At 45.4% G+C, this 18,135-nt stretch overlaps 1 gene segment (V, D, J or C); it reads left to right on the top strand.

Moving 5' to 3' along the window:
* LOC141089199 (Ig mu chain C region secreted form-like) overlaps positions 1 to 18,135 on the top strand; it is a 101,825-nt gene that overhangs the window by 23,517 nt on the left and 60,173 nt on the right. The window contains 1 exon segment of the C gene segment in view: positions 11,950 to 12,273. Within this exon segment, the coding sequence occupies positions 11,950 to 12,273 (324 nt within the window).

Raw genomic sequence — 18,135 nt, 5'->3', positions numbered from 1 at the left:
CATTTTTTTACGGACATCATAAACACCCTTTCAAAAAACTAGAGTGGCTGTAGCATCATGGAACATGTTCACCCTCGTGTTCTAGTGGTGGTGGATGATGAGGATGAGGAGAAGGAGGAGGATGACATGAAATAGTCTTAATCAGGAAGCATATACCCATGTGTGGGTGTGAAGAGGTGCATGGGAATACACCTCCCAAAAAAAGACACTGTATTGGAGGTTATGTTTCGCTGTTATCATTTGGTGGTGTAGAGAAGTCTGGCCCAATCCAGCCCTTGTTTATTTTTATAAGAGTCAGCCTGTCTGCATTTTCAGTTGATAGGCGACTGCGTTTATCAGTTATAATTCCACCAGCGGCACTAAAAACCCGCTCTGACAAAATGCTAATGGCAGGGCAGGACCTCCAAGGCTTAGAGAGCCAGTTCATGCCATGTGTCCAGCTTGGATAGCCAATAATTAAGGCACAGAGGAATCATGGAAGACGTAGGTATGGTCAGCAAGGTACCGCCTTCAACATCTTGCCTAACATTGCACTACTTGTAACAGTATCCCGCGCCTCTGGGACAGGGCGATGGGAGGGTCTGAGAAAACTCTCCCAGAACTTTGCCAGTGTTCCTCTTCCTCTGCTGGATTGGAGTTGTGTCTCTCTCACCTGTACTCCTTGATTGTCCAACAAACTGTGACATCTGCTGCCAGTGTTTTCAGATGGGAATTTTTTTTAATAATTCCGTAACAAGGGCCCTCTGGTACTGCACCATTTTAGTAGACCTGTCTGCCTCTGGAAGAAATGATTGAAAGTTCTCCATGTAACATGGGTCTAGAAGTGTCACCAACCAGTATTGAGTGTCACCAAAAATTTTCATAATGCGAGTGTCACGGGAAAGGCAGCGCAACATAAAGTCAGCCATGCGTGACAGACTGCTAACAGGCAGGACTTCCGCGTCCTCACCAACAGGATGACTCACCATGCTGTCCTCCTCCTCCCTGTCCTCAGGCCATCCACGTTGAACAGACGTTATGACAGTTGTGCTTGTAGTACAGTCTATAGCACATGAAATTAGCTCCTGTTATTCCTCCTCCTCCTATTCGTCATTGTCAACCAATCCACGTTGGAATGACATGAGGCTGGGCTGTGTGTAATCACCCTGTATTGTTCCTTGCTCCATGTCCTCATGCTCCGCTTGCAATGCATCCTCTTTCATTGTGAGAAAAGAGCTTTTCAGAATGCAGAGAATCGGGATGTGACGCTAATTATGGCGTCATCGCTGCTCACCATTTTGGTGGAGTCCTCAAAATTTTGGAGGATGGTACATATGTCTGACATCCATGTCCACTCCTAAGGTCTTATGTGTGGAGTCTGACCTGATTAACGACAGCCTTCTTGATGCTGGTAGTCAACAGCTGCCCTCTTCTGCTCACATATACTTTGCAACATATGCAGTGCAGAGTTCTAATGCGTGAGGACAACACACACCAGTCGGTGATCCGGAAGCTACAAATGCTGCTGAAGCATGGCAAAGGCAGCTGAAGCTGTAGCTGACTTTCTAAAATGGGCACACAGGCGAGATACTTTCACAAGCAGATCCGGCAGCTCTGGGTAGCTTTTGAGAAACCGTTGAACAACGAGGTTAAGCACATGGGTCAGGCATGGTACGTGTGTGAGCTCGCCTTGCCTCAGAGCCGCCACCAGGTCACGGCCATTGTCACACACGACTATGCCTGGCTGTAGGTTCAGCGGTGTCAGCCACAGATCTGACTGCTCTTTCAGAGCTGTCCACAACTCTTCAGCATTGTGTGGTTTGTCACCTAAGCATATTAGCTTCACCACAGCCTGTTGCCACTTGGCTGAGGCAGTGCTTCCAACTTCTAACTGATGTGCTCATTTCGGAAATGGAGTCTGAAGAGGAGGAGGAAGAGGTGCTGGAGCTGTGCATGGTGGGGGCAACCCTGACTGATGTAGGGCCCGCAATCCTTGGCGTTGGGAGGACATGTTCCATCACGAGGTGCGACTGGGTCCCGACTTCCATTATGTTAACCCAGTGTGCCGTCAGCGAGATGCACCATCCGTGACCACAAGCACTTGTCCACGTGTCCGTGGTCAGGTGGACTTTCCCAGTAACAGCATTGTTGAGGGCAAGGCTAATGTTGTGGGACACGTGGTTGGGGCTGGCGGAACACACAAAACAATAAAAAGATGGTAATAGGGTGCGTTCGCAGCCCGTGGTCCACCGTGTACATTAATGGAAAAAAAATTAACTTTTTTGCATTTACCAAATGGCTGCAATGAAACAAAGAGTGAAAAATTTAAAGGGGTCTGAATACTTTCCATACCCACTGTATAATGCACCCCCATAGTCCTCCCTGTAGTGCAATGCACTCTTCATAGTACAATGCACCCCATAGTTCTTCATATAGCAGGTCCCATATAGAACATATAGTATAATGCACTGCTCATAGTCCTCGATAGAGTATAATGCAGCCCCTCTCAGAGTATATATGTCCTAGCTTTCCACACTGACTTTCCCTACCTCTGCTACTTGCAACCACTTGGTAGGTGACCCAGCTTTCCACACTGACTTTCCCTACTTCAGCTTCTTGGTATGCTTTTCAACTAACCCCTGCTATTCCCTCTATGTTATTTATGGCCTCCTTGTTTACTTTGCCTTGATCATCCTGCATCTGGCTCACTCTTAATTATCTGACCAAGATAAGCATAGACCAGACCTGGGCAAAGTGCGACCCACGGGCCACATTCGGCCCTCTGGCTGTCTCAGTCCGGCCTGCTGACCAAGACAGCCATGGACCTGGAAACCTCCACTTCCTCCACCAATCAGCGTGTGAAACAGCTGACGCGATGACGTCATGTACACCGCCGGAGAGTCAGCGCTTCAGAGGCAAAGGCAGAAGCAGGGCGCCTGGGAGTGGGACCGAGGTGAGTATGTGTTTTTTTTTTTTTCATATATATGAATATGGGGGTGGACATGGGGATTCTATGGGGGTGAACATGGGGATTCTATGGGGGTGGACATAGGGGGTTCTATGGGGGTGACAGCACATGGGGATTCTATGGGGGTGACAGTACATGGGGATTCTACAGGGTGACAGCATATGGGGATTCTATGGGGGTGAAAGCACATGGGGATTCTCTGGGGGTGACAGCGCATGGGGATTCTATGGGGGTGACAGTACATAAGGATTCTATGGGGTGACAGCACATGGGGATTCTATGGGGGTGACGTACAGCACATGGAGATTCTATGGGGGGTGACAGGACATAGGGATTCTATGGGGGTGACAGCACATGGAAATTCTATGGGGGTGACAGACAGCACATGGGGATTCTATGGGGGTGAACATGGGGATTCTCTGGGTGTGACAGCACATGGGGATTCTATGGGAGTGATGTGCAGCACATGGGTATTCTATGAGGGTGATGGGCATCTCAAGGGGAGGCTATGGGGGCGATGGGCAGCACATGGGATGGCTATGGGGGTGACTTGCTGCACATGGGGAGGCTATGGGAAGACTGTATACTGTCATGCAATATATGGGGAGGCTGTGTGGGGCTCAATCAGCATATGGGGAGGCTGTATGGGCCTCATTCAGTATGTGGAGAGACAGTAGGGCTCATGCTGTATATACAGTAAGAAGACTGTGTGGGGCTCATGCAGTATATGGGGAGGCTGTGGCTTATGCTGTACATGGGGAGGCTGTGTGGGGCCCTTTGCCGTACACGGGGAGGCTGTGTGGGGCTCATGCCATACATGGAGAGGCTGTGTGGGGCTCATGCCGTACATGGACAGGCTGTGTGGGGCTCATGCCGTACATGGGGAAGCTGTGTGGGGCTCATACCATACATGGGGAGGCTGTGTGGGGATAATTCTGTACATAGGGAGGCTGTGTGGGGCTCATGTCATACATGGGGAGGCATTGTGGGGCTCATGCCATACATATGGAAGCTGTGTGGGGCTCATGACACATATGGGGGAGGCTGTGTGGGGCTCATGCCACATATGGCGCAGGCTGTGTGGGGCTCATGCCGCATATGTAGTGGGCTGTGTGAGGCTCATGCTGTGTATAAGGGGCTGTGGGGGGGTTAAAGATAAAAAGGGAGGTGTCAGCATACTTAATTCTGCTCAATATTAAGTGATACAATTAATATCAATAAATTAATATTGAGTAGAATTAATTTCAAGTTATTGGTTCGGCCCTCTCATGTGGCCCATCGGGAAAATTAATTGCTCACCAATGGCGTAGACCACTCCCCTTAGCTCCACACCTGAATGCATTTTCTACCAAGTACAAATGCAAACAAAACGTCTGCAAGACATCATTCTGCAGCGTGGTCCATACAAGTGCATCATAGAAGTGTGGATCTATGAATTAATCTAGAATTGAATCAGAAGGGAACTGAAGATACCTGGATACATAATAACTGTAAACAATGTTTCTGTTTGTTTTCACTCTTATAATCCTTTACCTTCTACTAACCACCCTAAAGGGCCTGTCACACTAAGCGATATCGCTATATCGCTATAACGTCACTGGTTTTTGTGACGTTATAGCGATATTGCTAGCGATATCGCTAAGTCTGATACTTACCTCCGACCGCTCCCCCGCTGGTTATCGCTGATCGCGCGAGAACGTCCTGGACCGTTTCTCGTCATCAGCTTCCTGCTGGGGCTTCCTGCTGTGGAGACGAGCGACGCGTGGACACGGGCGGTAGGACGTCAGGATCGCCACATCTGACAGGTAAGTAGTGACCGCCGACCCCTGTGATGTCGCTGGTGAGATCTGCCTGTGTGGCAGCTCACTAGCGACCACTTAGCGATGTACCAGCGATCCTGACCGCGTCATATCGCTAAGTGTGACAGTACCTTAATCCCTACACTTAGAAATGAACTAGTCATCTCTCTCGCCATCCTCCCCATCCATCTCACCACCTCCTCAGATCTGTTCCCATACATACAATCCTCTGGTTCCAAACACAGACAGCCCCCTCATGCCCTCTTCTGCTCCACCTACTAACACTCTCTCTGCTCCTCCTCACTGCTGGTGATATTTCTCCAAATTCTGGTCCTCCTCACCACATCCCCACAGTCATTTCTACCTCCCATCCACGCTCTATCACACATTTCCATAACCTCTCTAACCTTATACCCATTCACTTCCCCAGTCCCACTAATAGTAGCTCTATGGAACGCTCGCTCTGTCTGCAACAAATTTTCCTACATCCATGATCTTTTTATTATTAACAAACTTTCCTTTCTTGCTATCACTGAAACCTGGCTCACCCCCTCTGACACAGCATCTCCAGCTGCACTTTCGTATGTTGGATTCCACCGTTCCCACACCCCCTCGCCAGCAGCACGCATGGCGGTGGAGTTGGATTTTTCCTGTAAGTTCTTTCACCCAAATCCCACTGCCACCCTCTGTTACCCTTCATTCCTTTGAGGTGCATTCTGTGTGCATCTACTCCCCCACCAACCTCCAACTGGCTGTCATTTATCACCCCCAGGGCTACCCACCGCCTTCTTCGATCACTTCACCACCTGGCTACTTCATTTCCTCTCCACTGACATCTCCACTATCATCATTGGTGTTAGGCGTCAAGTTCCTGTTGCTGCACAGCAGGAATCCTGAGCCTTGCCTTCGGCGGTCTCCCATTCCTCTTCGGCCGCAGAGGAGGCTGCTCAGCAGACTCGTCGATCCCAGCACTCTGTCCAGACCAGCACTGTGGGTTTGGTTGCTGCTGCCACCTCTGGTCCAGCTATAGCAATGCAGGCTGGTCAGCAGTGAGCTATTCCAGAGACTAAGTCCTCCTTTCGGTCCACTGAGCATGCCCGTGGGACGATCTCCCATTGGAGATCGGAGGTCACATGCTCAGGTCCTTCTCCAGCTTGGATTGGACCATCAGGAAGGTCCTGGAAGGATGCTGCTATTAAAAGGTTGCATGGCCGCTCGGCCATGCGCTAGTATAGACTGCATTATCAGACTATGAGGGGTGAGTGTGGTATGCATGTATGAATGACTCTGGTGAATGACTCATTAAGAAACCCCTACCCTTGGTACGCATGTGTTGTGCAGCCTAGCCTGTTAAGCGCCCAGGCTTAGGTGTAGGTAGAGTCAGAGCCTGAGACTGGCATCACTGTCCACTGGAGGCTCTGCACGCCACGGTGCACTTGCTCAACACTCCACCATAGTCAGAGTCTATAGTGGCATCCGCAGGTGCAACGCCACGCGCTCAGGAGGTCTAGAGGGACTCTGACCCCATGTCCTTGGGTCAGAGTTCTGTGACCGCATTCTGTGCGTTCCGTTGCTGAGCTCTGTGTGCTTAAACAGGCTCCGGCTAATATGTTCTGCGGTAGTGCAGCTCTGTGAGGTAACAGAGTTCGCCCTGTACACACCGGGTGACGTTAACCCGAGTGTGTTCTCCCTTTATACCACCATATAGCGTCCGCCATTACCGAGCAGCAGTTACCATCTCTGCACGATGGACCCCGGGCTGCGAACGCACCTTATACCTTCTCTATTATTTGGTGCGTTCCACCAGCTCTTAACATTGGTTGACTTCAACTCCCCATTGATACTTCCCTATCAGCTGTCACTAAAGTTCTATCTCTCACTTCCTCGTTTGGCTTCGCTCAATTGTTTTCTGCGGCCACTCACAAAGATGGCCACACACTGGACCTCATCTTCACCTGCCACTGCTCCCTATCTAAACTCTGTAACTCACCTCTCTCTCACAACCTACTTACATTATCTTCCATCTCCTCCCCAGGTCCACAGTCCCCACCCTGCAAACTAGCACACCCTCGCAAGAAATCTTAAACACCTCGATCCACACTCACTCTGTGAATCCCTTCTTCCTATTACAGACATAAGTTCTCTACGCAATGCGGATGCCGCTACCGCTTTATATAACACCACAATTGCTACTGCTCTCGAAATCGGTTGCCCCTCTCACACATACCAAAGCTTGCAAAATCAATAGACAACCTTGGCACACCAGCCTGACCAAAGAACTGAGACGGGCTACTGGGGTTGCTGAGAGTAGATGGAAAAGATCACACTCCAATGAGCACTTCATCGCATTCAAACAGTCCCTCACTACTTTCAAGGCCTCACTCACCACAGCAAAACAAACCTACCTCTCATCTCTCATATCTTCCCTGTCTGACAACCCTAAACAGCTATTCAACACTTTAAATTCTCTTCTCCGTCCCCAGCACCTTCTCCACTCATCTCAGCTAAAGACATTGACTCATTCTTCAAGGAGAAGATTGATAGCATCAGATAAAGCTTTGGCCTACAACCCCCACAGCCCCTCTTCCTAACTACTCAGCCCTCCTCCTCCAAAACCAACTTCTCAACTATTACAACTATTACAGAAGGTCATCTGTCCGCTCTACACTCAAGATCACATCTCACTACCTGTGCAATAGACCCGATCCCATCCCACTTCATCTCAAACCTCACCACAGTCTTCATCCCAACCCTAACCAATCTCTTCAACCTATCACTAACAACTGGTGTATTCCTGTCATGCTTCAAACATGCCTCAATCACACCCATCCTCAAAAAGCCCTCTCTTGACTCATCCTCAGTATGTAGCTATCACCCAATATCACTTTTCCCCTATGCCTCAAAACTACTGGAACAACATGTCCATTTCGAACTGTCCTCCCACCTCTCTTCTTGCTCCCTCTTTGACTGCTTACAATCTGGCTTCTGACTGCATCACTCCACTGAAACTGCCCTAACTAAAGTCACCAATGACCTACTAACTGCCAAAGCCAAGCGAGATTTCTCTGTCCTTCTCCTCCTGGATCTGTCTTCTGCTTTTGATACAGTGGACTACTCGCTATTACTACAGACCCTCTCATCTCTTGACATCACAGATCTTGCCCTATCTTGGATCTCGTCACACCTAACAGACTGGACATTCAGTGTCTCCCACTCACACACCATCTCCTCACCTCGCCCCTTATGTGTCAGACTCCTGCAAGGTTCAGTCCTAGGGCCCCTACTCTTCTCCTTTTACACCTTCGGTCTCACAGCTTGAAGTATCACCTCTATGCTGATAACACAAATTTACCTCACTGGACCAGATCTCACCTCTCTACTAACCAAAATCCCACAATGTCTGTCCACTATTTCATCCTTCTTCTCTGCTAGATTTCTAAAACTTAATATGGACAAAACAGAATTCATTATCTTTCCCCCATCTCACTCGACTCCCCCCAACAGACCTATCCATTAAAGTAAATGGCTGCTCACTCCCCCCAGCACCACAAGCTCGCTGCCTTGGGGTAATGCTTGACTTTGATTTCTCCTTCAAACCACATATCCAAGCCCTTTCCACTTCCTGCTGACTACAAGTCAAAAATATTTCCTGGATCCGTACATTCCTCAACCAAGAATCTGCAAAAACCCTAGTACATGCACTCATCATCTCCTGCCTTAACTACTGCAACCTCCTACTTTGTGGCTTCCCTTCTAACCGTCTCGCACCCCTCCAATCTATTCTAAACTATGCTTATACCAAGCTATTCCCCGGTCTCTCCCCTCACCAGCTCCCCATTACCCAGAGACTCCAGTTCAAAACCCTAACCATGACATACAAAGCCATCCACAACCTGTTTCCTCCATACATCTGTGACCTTGTCTCCTAGTACTTACCTGCACGGAACCTCTGATCCTCATGAGATCTCCTTCTCCACTCCCCTCTTATCTCCTCTTCCCACAGTCGCTTACTAGATTTCTCCCGTGCATTTCCCCTACCCCAACATATCAGACTCTCACCTACCGTGGAAACCTTCAAATGGAACCTGAAAACCTACTCTTCCAACAAGCCTACAATCTGCAGAAGCCACCAAACCACTACACAACCAGCTCTACCCTCACCTACTGTATCCTCACCCATCCCTTGTAGATTGTGAGCCCTCACGGGCAGGGTCCTCTCTCCTTCTTTAACAGTTGTGACTTGTATTGATTAAAATTATTGTACTTGTTTTTTATTATTGTATATCCGTTTTCCATGTAAAGTGCCATGGAATAAATAGAACTATAATAATAAATAATAATATAATGCAGCACTCCTATAGTATAATTCAGCCTCCCTCATGTAGTATAATGCAGCCCCCCTCATATAGTGTATTGTAGCCCCCCTTTGGAATATAAAGTAGCCCCCATATAGTAAAATTCAGCCCCCATATAGAATAATACAGCCCCTCATAGAATATAATGCAGCCCCCTCATAGAAAATAATGTAGCTCCCCCATAGAATATAATGCAGCCCCCCTCATAAAATATAATGCAGCCCCCATATAGAATATAATGCAGCCCCCCCATAAAATATAATTCAGTCCTACAGTATAATGGCCACCACCAACTCATTCACTAGATATATTAAAAAAAACACAGTACTCCACTCTGCTACTTGTCCCCCTGCTGCTCTAGGCTCTACTAAGCACCTCAGCAGCTGAACTGCTCGGCACACTGCGGGTGCGCAATGAAGTGACATCATTGCGCACCCACAGTGTCAGAGGCAGAGTGGAATGATGGGAGAGGGAGCATCATCTGACGCTCTCTCCTCCATTATTGCTTTCAACTCTATCAGCATCTATGACGCTGATATAGTTGAATGTGGAGCGCGAGTGGGCAGCGGCTGGCCCCCCCGACTCACTGGCTCCATAGCGGCTGCGTGGTGTGCCGCTATTAGCCCCTGGTGGAGCGGGTGCCCTAGGCAGCTGCCTAGTTTGCCTGCCCATAACGACGACATGAACATTAGGCCAGTTTCACGGATCCAGATTTCGTGGTCTGTACTTGGCCAGTTTGCCACACCGCTACTGTTCTGAACTTAGTAGCCTCACAAATCAATAGTGCAAGTGAAAATGAGAAACTTGTTCATATATCTTATCAGATAAATCTGCTTCTCTCTCCTCCTGGGCTGATCAATCGTTTTCAATTCACGGGTAAAATTTGTATTCAGTGAAAACAAATTTTCCCATGACTGAGAAAGGAGTTCTATATACAGGTGCATCTCACAAAATTAGAATATCATCAGAAAGTTAATTTACTTCAGTTCTTCAATACAAAATGTGAAATATATATAGAGTCATTACAGGGTGATCTATTTCACGTGTTTATTTCTGTTAATGTTAATGATTAAGGCTTACAGCCAATGAAAACCCAGAAGTCATTATCTCAGTAAATTAGAATAATTAACAAAAACCACCTGCAAAGGCTTCCTAAGCATTTGCAAATGTCCCTTAGTCTGTTTCAGTAGGCTCCACAATCACGGGGAAGACTGCTGACTTAATAGATGTCCAGAAGTCAGTCATTGACACAATCCACAAGGAGGAGAAGCCAGAAAAGGTCATTGCTAAAGAAGCTGGGGGTTCACAGAGTGGTGTATCCACGCATATTAATGGAAAGTTGAGTGAAATGAGCCACCACACGCAGATGTATCTAGGACATGGGCTACAAGTGTCGCATTCCTTGTGTCAAGCCACTCATGACCAATAGACAACACCAGAAGCGTCTTACCTGAGCCAAGGAGAAAAAGAACTGGACTGTTGCTCTGTGATCCAAGGTGTTGTTTTCAGATGAAAGCAAATTTTGCATTTCATCTGGAAATCAAGGTCCCAGAGTCTGGAGGAAGAGTGCAGAGGCCACAATCCAAGCTGCTTGAGGTCTAGTGTGATGGTTTGGGGAGCCATGTCATCTGCTGGTGTAGGTCCACTATGTTTTATCAAGACCAAAGTCAGTGCAGCTGTTTACTAGGAAATTTTAGATCACTTTATGCTTCCTTCTCTAAGCTTTTTGGGGATGAAAATTTCATTCTCCAGCAGGACTTGGCACCTGTCCACACTGCCAAAAGTACCAATGCGTGGTTTATAAACAACAGTATCACTGTGCTTGATAGGCCAGCTAACTCGCCTGACCTTAACGCCATAGAGAATCTATGGGTTATTGTCAAGAGGAAGATGAGAGACACCAAACCCAATAATGCAGATGAGTTGAAAGTTGCTCTCAAAGCAACCTGGGCTTCCATAACACCTCAGCAGTGCCACAGACTGATCATCTCCATGCCGCGCCTCATTGATGCGGTAATTGATGTAAAAGGAGCCCCGACTAAGTATTGAGTGCTTTTACTGAACATACATTTCAGTAGGACAACATTTTAGATTTTTCAAGCTGGAATTATAAAGTATTCTAATTTACTGAGATAATGACTTATGGGTTTTCATTGGCTGAAAGCCATTATCATCAACATTAACAGAAATAAACCTTTGCAATAGATCACTCTGTTTGTAATGACTCTATAGAATATATGAGTTTCACTTTTTGTATTGAAGAACTGAAATAAATTCACTTTTTGATGATATTCTAATTTTGTGAGAAGCACCTGTAGATGGGAGAGGCGGAGGAGGAAGGAGCTAAAGGCAAACCTCTTCACTGACTTTTACATAGAATCTTATAAAAATCAACTACCATCTCCTCCTATCTCAGTAATGGGAAAAATCTGTCTTCACTGAAAACTGGTTTTACGATCATCTTGGGAATCTTGAAAATAAATGGTCAGACCAGGAGGAGAAAGAAGCAGACTTCTCTGATAAGATATATTACAAAGTTTCTTATTTTCACATGTACTATCGACTTATAAGATAAAAATTCTAATGACGGTTAATTTTCAATTGCTTTATGTACTGTGTAAATGTTACTAATTGGTGAACGACCTATATTCTAACTATTGACATTGAATTCATGGCATCTAAATGCAGTCATATTGAATAATAGATAATCAATGACAGTGTGATATAGATTCTATTATCAGATGAAGGATGTCTAGGGGAAGCAATATTTGACATTATATATGTGCATGCTAGACTGTCTTATAATTCTACACAGTTTTCTAGAAATCAAATTATTTATTTTATTCAGTTCCAGGATGTCTGGACGCTGTCAAAATTCCCCACATTGAGATCTTTCTGACTCCTTTGGATGCTAGCAGTGAGGTTGACAATCAACTGGTTTGTTATGTGTCTGACTTTACCCCCAAACAAATCCAAGTAGATTGGCTTAAAAATGGTAGTGAACACGCTTCCAAGCTTTCTACATTCAAAGTTCTAAAAGGCGAAGATGGGTTATTTTCTGGAACAATTAAACTTAATGTCAGCAAAAAAAGTTGGAATGAAGGAGACAAGTACACATGTAAGGTGGACATGAAAGGAGAAACCTTCATGCAGAATATTAGCATATGTTCAGGTAAGAAGACTACATTAAGTATAAATGTAGTTAGAGTATTTTACATTGTATTATTATTTTCTATAAGTCAATAGAACAAGTGAAGGTAAGATATATATATTGTAAAATTTCTTATCAGAGAAAAAGATGCCTAGTTCTCCTGAATTGATGAATAGCTCTCAGACTCTCAGTTCATAAGTAAAATCTGTCTTAAAGCGCACCTGTCAGCTGGATTTTGCTAAGAAAACTACAGGCATTGTCAGGTTGGCGCTGTTACATTGATTAAAAAGGTACATAGGGTGAATAAATCTATCTTGTGGTTCTTGTATAATCTGTGTTAGAAGTTTTCAGTTAAGGAGATACTCATGTGTAAGGAGGTGGCAGGGAACCTCACATGCCTCCTCTCTTCGGGGTGCTGTTGACACAGTCACATGCGGCACCTCATTGTTTAAGAATGTTTATACACTAATGTCACATGCTGTAATGTGTAATGTAATGTTTAGATATTGTATCTGTCATGTACTGTTTATAGGCTTAGGGATAGTAGTATAGGACCATAGTGAGGTAGAATAGAGGGGGGCATTATAAAGTTAAGGACTAGAGATAGAGAGTATCATAAAATAGGTTAGGAGATATGCAGCACATGGGTTAACTAGATGGGAGGGGCAGCAAAGACCAGGGGAGTTTAATCAGGATACTTCCTGGTTGTGTCAGATGCCTGGGCACCCTGCCCAAGGGCAGAACGTGTGAGTAGTGAGACAGCAGAGGACTATAGGCCATGGGGATAAAGCTGTTGTAGCAGAAAGGGGCCCCAGGCTAAGAATAATATCGACGGGCACCAGCTGGACAAGATCATACCTAAGCAGTATCTGGGGTCTAAGACCAGAGTAGCTGAGATGGCGTTCCTGGATCCTTTCCCTATTGGAACCTGACAAGGGGCTGACAAGGAGCTGGTGATGGGAGAGAACAGGTGGGACATGGACTGTCCAAATGATACAGCCGAGAATGTCGGGCATTGGAAGCTGCTAGTGACAACAGAGCCTGTCCGGATGACAGGGAAAGAGAGGAAGATGACTCTGTATGTGAAATGTTCTGCCTATAAGAAGAAAATGCTGCTGCCCAGTAAAGTTGTGTTGTTTGAAAAAACTTGTGACTCTGATATATTTTGTGAAGCTGGAGTGACAGGACATGAGAAGAACCTGCCAGTGACCATAAGAGTTTTGTCACACACAGCAGAGAGGACTTGTTTCATCTGTGAGGCACCAGGATGTGGGAACAGTAAAGCCAGTTGCCATGACTACCATCCTGGCCGCCTTACACGTGCTCCGGAGCGGCCTGTGGGGAGGTCTTTATGTGGTGCTTTAGGCCAGACCTGACTACATGCCCCATCCTAAATCACAAACAGTCTGTCTCTCTCTCTGTCTCTATGCGGGGCAGCTAGAGGGCAGGTCTTTCCTTGTTTTCTCTGGCCTAGAGTAGGAAGATAAGACTCAGGCCGCCCTGGAGCACGGGTATATCGTTAACTGAAAACTTGTAACACTGATTACACAAGAACCTCAAGAGGGATTTCTTCACCAAAGGTATCATTTTAATCAGTGTAACAGTGGCAACCTTTCATCAAGTTTTTTAATGTAAATATTGTGAAATCTTGTTGTTTTTACGCTGTCCATTGAACCTAATATTAGGCTGATACTTCCAGTTCTGCGAAAATCACTATTCAACAGTCATCTCAGTATTATCATAGGCTGAATTATGAAGTAAATTAAGCATAGCATATTCATTTATATATAGATAATAAGGAATCCACTATCCAAATACTACCTTCCCCTCTTCCTGCACAATGAGCCCTACACAGATTATAGAACATTTAAGAGAACTCTTCTATATTTGTCTATTGTTTCCTGTGATCCATGTGACTGCTGTAAAATATATCTCTGAACACTATTAGGCCGGAGTCAGACATGCGAGAGACTCGCACGAGTCTCACATGTCAACACCCGGCACTGCCGCCGGACTGGGACAGGAGCGTAGAAATACATGCAGCCGTGCACTCCTGTCCGAGTACCAGGTATAGTGCCGGGTATTGACATGTGAGACTCGTGTGAGTTTCTCACATGTCTGACCCCGGCCTTAGCAGCAGTTCAGGCAAGATGGATGCCCCACCATAAACATAAAACAGTCTATAGTCAGAAAATGACAGGAAGAAGAAATGACTTTGTATTATTATCTAGTTGTAAACATGTTTGGTGGAATGGGCAAAAATTAGAAAGAACCATTAGAAAGAACCATGTTTTGTATTTAAGCCCTCTACGATCTTTGCATTTTCCATATGTCCAGGTCGTGGATTATGAGGAGATGGATGTGGGGACATGTATGGATGCGCCATGGCGATTTTGCACATTCAGAGGCTGAGTGTGCGCGATAACCGTAGGGTGTCAATTCTAAGAATATCAGCTCAGTGCATCACTCCCGGTACTTTAAGCCCCTAAATAGATATCACAGTATTTAGCAGGCATGGAGAGTAAGGGAGCTCTCTCTGCACTCTGATCGGCTTTCTCTGCAAAGTCATCACGAGGGGCCGATCAATCCCATGGTGACCCGATGTCGTCATGACTTGCTTTGCTATGCTTTATATGCAATCAGACTTGAAAAAGTGAAATTCCCATGATGGGACAAAGTAAAAATGTAGAAAAATTTGAAAAACAAATTGTAATTTTTTTTTTAAAACGAAGTCACAAAATAACTAGAAAACAATAAAAAATATATTGTACTCATAAATAAATATTTTTATGAATAAAAATAAAGTATACACTCACTGGCCACTTTATTAGGTACACCTGTCCAACTGTGTGTTAAGACTTAATTTCTAATCAGCCAATCACATGGCGGCAACTCAGTGCATTTAGGCATGTAGACATGGTCAAGACAATCTCCTGCAGTTCAAACCGAGCATCAGTATGGGGAAGAAAGGTGATTTGAGTGCCTTTGAACGTGGCATGATTGTTGGTGCCAGAAGGGCTGGTCTGAGTATTTCAGAAACTGCTGATCTACTGGGATTTTCACGCACAACCATCTCTAGGGTTTACAGAGAATGGTCCGAAAAAGAAAAAAAATCCAGTGAGCGGCAGTTCTGTGGCCGGAAATGCCTTGTTGATGCCAGAGGTCAGAGGAGAATGGGCATACTGGTTCGAGCTGATAGAAAGGCAACAGTGACTCAAATTGCCACCCGTTACAACCAAGGTAGGCAGAAGAGCATCTCTGAACGCACAGTGCGTCGAACTTTGAGGCAGATGGGCTACAGCAGCAGAAGACCACACTGGGTACCACTCCTCTCAGCTAAGAACAGGAAACTGAGGCTACAATTTGCACAAGCTCATCGAAATTGGACAGTAGAAGATTGGAAAAACGTTGCCTGGTCTGATGAGTCTCGATTTCTGCTGCGACATTCGGATGGTAGGGTCAGAATTTGGCGTAAACAACATGAAAGCATGGATCCATCCAGCCTTGTATCAACGGTTCAGGCTGGTGGTGGTGGTGTCATGGTGTGGGGAATTTTTTCTTGGCACTCTTTGGGCCCCTTGGTACCAATTGAGCATCGTTGCAACGCCACAGCCTACCTGAGTATTGTTGCTGACCATGTCCATCCCTTTATGACCACAATGTACCCAACATCTGATGGCTACTTTCAGCAGGATAATGCGCCATGTCATAAAGCTCGAATCATCTCAGATTGGTTTCTTGAACATGACAATGAGTTTACTGTACTCAAATGGCCTCCTCAGTCACCAGATCTCAATCCAATAGAGCATCTTTGGGATGTGGTGGAACGGGAGATTCGCATCAGGGATGTGCAGCCGACAAATCTGCGCCAACTGTGTGATGCCATCATGTCAATATGGTCCAAAATCTCTGAGGAATGCTTCCAGCACCTTGTTGAATCTCTGCCTCGAAGAATTGAGGCAGTTCTGAAGGCAAAAGGGGGTCCAACCCGTTACTAGCATGGTGTACCTAATAAAGTGGCCAGTGAGTGTATATATGTGGTATTGCCGCATTCGGAACGACCCGACCAATAAAACCATAAAACTGTCCTACTAGTAAACCCCTTTAGTGAACAGCGGAAAAAAAATGAGGCAAAAAAAGCTGCTTTATCTTTATAGTGCTAAACAAAAAGTGGAATAAAGCGCGATTAAAAAGATGAATGTAAATAAAAATGATATATCTGAAAAAGTCATCTTGTCCAGCAAAAAATAAGCTACCATACAGCTCCATTAGTGGAAAAATAAAAAAGTCATAGACTTCAGAATAAAACAATGCAAAAATAAATATTTTTTCTGTTAAATAGTTTTTATTGTGTAAGAGCGACAAAATATATAAAAATTGATAAAAATTTGGTATCGCTGTAATCGTATTGACCCGAAGAATAAAGCTGCCTTATCAATTTTACCACACTTGGAAAGACATAAAAAAACAAATAACAATTTCTGTATTGCTGGTCTCGTTCACTTTGCCTCTTAAATATCAGAAAAGAAAGCGATCAAAAAATATCAAGTGTCCAAAAATGGTACCAATAAAAATGTTAACTCATCCAGCAAAAAACAAGCCCTCATATGACTGTGTGGGGCGAAATATGAAAACATTATAGCTCTCAAAACATGGCAATACAAAAACTAGTTTTTGCAAAAAAAGGGTCTTTTAGTGTGTGACAGTGGCAAAACGGAAAAACCGTTATAAATCTGGTATCACTGTAATTGCACTGACCAGAAGAATTAAGTCACCTTATCACTTATACCGCTCAAGGAACAGCGTAAAAATTAAATAAAACCAATTCTTCACCTGTTGTTGATTTGTTCATTCTGCCTCCCAAAGATCACAGTAAGATTCAGTGCACATTTATTCTGCGCTCTAGGCTTAGCGCTTACACCAGGCTTTCCATGTAAATCTCTGAGATACGTGATTCTGACAGAACCTCTGGCAGAAAATTCCCTAAAATGAGGCATATGAAGACACTGTGAACGATGTCTGGCCTATGATCCAGCTGTGTCCGTCTTTTTAGATGTGCATAAAAGCGTGGTCCACCACAGTTTTGTAAATTTCTGAAAAAAAGGACATCTGTTACCTCATTATAGTGAATGGATCCTCCGGGGGTTTCATCTGAATCATGTCACTCTGAAAATTAGACGGAAACCCCAAAGTAAGTGCTCAGCGTAATGCACCCAATAAATGTGATCTCAAAAGTTATGTAATGTTTCATTTTCTCCTTTTACCCTTGTGAAAATAAAACATTTGGGGCTAAAATAAGAGTTCACCGTCTTGTGGCAAACATGTGTGTGGCAATAAACGTTCAGGTCCGGACCTGTGTTTTTACGAGTATGTATGGGTGTCCACCAAAAACATCGAGTGGAAGTATGCTACTGGGGTCTGGAGTTCTCGGGTGATCGGGCCGTATCGGGTGTCAGCCATCCTCGGCCCGGGACATACCAGCTGGAGTTACCCCCAGTAATGCCCATACTCAACTCATTCCCCAGGTCAGCGCTCTGGAGATTTGTGGTGTCTCCGGAGCATACGTTGCCACCTCCATCAGTCTACGTTTGCCATAAACCTGAGAGTCAGGTGATTGCCGAGGTGAACTCTGGTGGATCTAGGCGTCCTCACCGTAGGTGGTTTTCTGGTGAGGTGCAGTGTTGAGGGTCCAGAGGCCCCTCATTAAAGGAGGGGTACTGTCACGATCCATTTTTGGACCTGTGTCAGATCCTGGATTCTCTTATATAAATTTTTTTCCTTTCAGCCCATCGGGGGTTAATATTAGTTTATGCCGCGCCGCTGGTGTTACTACAAGTTTAGTTAGTCTGCTGGTGGGTTTTTCCCCCCCGGTGGCCGCTGGTG

This window comes from Dendrobates tinctorius, unplaced genomic scaffold, assembly GCF_039654945.1.
Source record: "Dendrobates tinctorius isolate UK_male_01 unplaced genomic scaffold, ASM3965494v1 ptg000044l, whole genome shotgun sequence".
Taxonomy (NCBI): Eukaryota; Metazoa; Chordata; class Amphibia; order Anura; family Dendrobatidae; genus Dendrobates; species Dendrobates tinctorius.
The sequence above is the reverse complement of the archived record's forward strand: the minus strand, read 5'-3'. Positions and strand labels throughout refer to the sequence as shown.